This window comes from Mus caroli, chromosome 12, assembly GCF_900094665.2.
Source record: "Mus caroli chromosome 12, CAROLI_EIJ_v1.1, whole genome shotgun sequence".
NCBI classification, from domain to species: Eukaryota; Metazoa; Chordata; class Mammalia; order Rodentia; family Muridae; genus Mus; species Mus caroli.
In genome coordinates, this window is record NC_034581.1 from 31,350,968 (window position 1) to 31,354,224 (window position 3,257).

Genomic DNA, 3,257 nt, shown 5'->3' on the forward strand with positions numbered 1-3,257 from the left:
ATATATTTTTAATTCCCAATAAAGCCATAGAGACTACAGCTACCGGGCAAAAGCTGCTTGATTTTTAAGACTATGAAAGAAACCCTAAGCCTTCAGGCTTGAGCAGGTTCTGGCCAATCAGCAAAGCAGTAGCCCTTAACTCTGCCAGGATCGGGGTGAAGGCGATCTGCCCTGATCGCGTCTACAACCTGTCGCGCACCCAGCACAGGACTTACTGAGCGCTGGGAGCAACAGAGGCAAGTTTCGGCCGAAGTTTCGGAATGAGGCGCGGCGCGGGCGGCAGTTTCAGGTCACCGCGCTGCGGAGGGGACCGCAGCCGAGTGTCCGGAGCACTCTACAGGCTCCACAGGGTCGGGGAGACGCGAGATGCCAGTTTCTCCGCCGGCACCCAGCCTCCGCTGCGCCACCCGCCCGCAAACCCGCCACCACCGTGGCCCGGGATCCAGCCCGCAGAGGAGGTCCCGGGTCGCGCGCGGCCCAGCCCCCGCCGCCGACCCTGCGCGCGCCGGCGCCATGGAGACAGTCACAAGACGCTCGCGCCCGGCGCGCCAGCCAATGGGAGCGCACGTCGCGGGGAGACGCGGACGTCGCTCTTCCAAGATGGCGGCGCGTCCGTCGCGAGCAGCCGGGCCGGGGGGAAGCCAGCGAAGCCGAGTAAAGCCGCCGCCCGGGACAGGACTGAAGCAGCAGTTGCCGCCGTTGGCGGCGGCCCGGGCAGTTTCCGCTGCTGCTACGGCTGTTGCCATGCGGCGAGGCTAGGGAGGACCTCACTCCCCCGGGGTGTAATGATGTTAACAGAGGTAAGCGGCGCCCACTGTTTACCTGAGAGGCGGGTGAGCGGCCGGCGCCAGCCCGCCCGTCACCGACGCCGCTCCCGGCGCTGGGCCCGACCGGAGCCGAGGCCCGGCTGGCCGGGCGGGCAGCCGCCGGGTTCCCACAAGTGCCACCGAGTGGGCGCGGTGCTGACTCGGCAGAGTTCCACCTCCTCCTGCCGCCGCTCCCCTTCGCCCGAGCTGTCGCTCCTTCCTGGAGTCCGCTCCGCCTGCCCCGAGGCGGACGTGGTCCCCGCGTCCCGGTGCTGGCCCTTGTCGGTGTCCCCGGCTTGCGGGGCCCTTCCCCTCCCGGCTGGGTCGGGTCAACCTCCTGGCGGTGGCAGCCGGCCTGAGCCCTACACTGGCTGCTCCGCGAAGTGAGCCAGGTTCCTCCAGCCACACTCGCTGGCCTCGCGCCCTCCTCCCCTGCCCCCACATCCCGTCACGTTCCTTCAGTCCCTGATCCCAAAGTTCAGTTTGGCATCCACCTTCCTGACCCGCGGATGGCCCCCTTGCTTCTCTCTGTGGGAACAGTTTTTCTCATTTGACCTGAAATGGAAGTAGGGCAGCAACGATGAACCAATCAGTTTCCCCTTCCTTAGTGCCCACTGTCCAGTGCAAAAACCAGACGTTTGAAGAAGTAGAGTTTGCCTGCACTAGCAGTACTTTAGGGGGAAGAACTTAATCGATGCAACTAGTTTAGTGACCAGAGGTGACATAGCAGGGCGAATGGTCTATTGCAGGTGTGGATGTCTGACGCTTGTAGATTGGATAAAATCCCAGAGGCTGCTCCCTTAAGGTTCTGTGAGGATCCTGATGTCAGGGACCGGTTTGAACATCTTTGGGAGCTGATGTGAGGGTACTAAACGTTGATGGTCATTGGGAAGCAGTCCTACATGGGCCAAAAAGGACATAATACGTTGGAAACAAGTGGATTTTACTGTGTAAAAAGCGATGGTACAATAGGACACACTGGGTTCTCCAAGTTTTGGGAACTCGTCTAACTAAGTAGCCTTGTACCTTAGTATCTGTTTTCATCTGTGCCCAGATTCTGGCAAACACGACGTGCCTGGGAAACCCCTATTGGTTGATTGTTAACTTAGGAACTACACATTTCTAGGAGTTAGACGTTCACTTTACGTTTCCTAATTCTACGTAGTATTTCCGAAGTTACTTTCATTGTCACAGACTATGGTTATACGTTGTCTTTAGTTGTGGATTTAAAAAGCAAGTAGCATCCCAAGTTTATTTTACTCTGATACTTCAGTGAGCAGCTGCTCTTACATCAGTATTAGTAACTTTTCAGTGGTGTCTATAATATATAGCATGAACTATCTTTTTGATAAAACTTTTTAGAGTTTTGATCTTTTCATAGGAAACTAGTGTGCTAATACAAGGGTACTGTCTTGATTTGGATACCCCGAGGATTCTATACATCTGCGTTTTAGTAGGACTTAATGTTTCAGTGAAGCATTCTAAACAGGTCAGAGATTGTAGTAAGCTGTCCTTATGCTGTGTGTGTACATCAGTCTTGTTAGTGGCAGAGCCAGGGTTCCAATGCTGGCAGTGCCTGTAGAGCTATTTTATCAAGCTTACTTGATTTTACTTATTTTATCAAGCTGCCTCTCCAAGTAAGACTCAGATTAAATTGTACTTTGATCTCATCTCTGATTTTCTGTAGACATTTTATAGATAAGCAGACTGAAGCCCAGAGACTTGTCCAAGGTCAAACAGTTATTAGTGGAATAGTTGACACTAGAAATCACATCTCCTGACTCAGCTCAGAGACCAACCATTTTGCTGAGCTGCCTTTCAGCTTTCTTGACCAATTTTAAAACATCTTACTTCCTCATCTAAATATTGTCATTAGTTGAACAGAAAAGAATTCACGACTTAAGAGTTTTAGCTTGTCATTTTATTTTTTATAAAGCCCCGTCAGCTCCCATGTTGAAATATTGTGGATACAAATGACTTTGTGCGTATGCAAGTGATGCCTTTCACCAGTCCCCGAGTCTTAGGAGTTAGGGGATGCGATTTCATTGTTAGGTCTCGAAATCTAGTGTGATGAGTTTAAGAAAGGCTTTTTAACTTTTTTATTATTCATGTTTAGCAGGCATTTCCCTGGTCAGAAGGCAGTGAGTTAGGGTAGGTGATATTGTCACTATTAGCTGTGTGACAAAACAGATTGAGAAGGTGAAAATAACTTGATTAAAAAACCACAGAGTAAGAGTCACACTTAAGCCTTCTTATTTGAAGTTGTGTGGTGTGTTGTGACCTCCCACACAATGTAGACCCCTTCCCTCCCTCTCTTCTGGTCCCTTCTTCCTTTCTCCTCCTTTCTCCCATTCTTGCCCTTTTTGTTTCCACTTCTGATATTGTCACTATGCTATTCTTTTTTTTGTTTGTTTTTGTTTTTTTCTTTTTTTTTTTTTTTTTTTCGAGACA

At 51.3% G+C, this 3,257-nt stretch overlaps 1 protein-coding gene across 3 annotated transcripts in view; it reads left to right on the forward strand.

Moving 5' to 3' along the window:
• The first annotated feature begins 571 nt into the window (after positions 1–571).
• The window catches only part of Snx13 (sorting nexin 13), a 95,924-nt gene continuing 93,238 nt past the window's right edge, over positions 572–3,257 (forward strand). For all 3 annotated transcript variants that reach the window (XM_021178790.2, XM_021178789.2, XM_021178791.2), the window contains exon 1: positions 572–800. In XM_021178790.2, the coding sequence (XP_021034449.1) occupies positions 786–800 (15 nt within the window). In that variant the 5' untranslated portion in view covers positions 572–785. The remainder of the gene's footprint in view (positions 801–3,257) is intronic.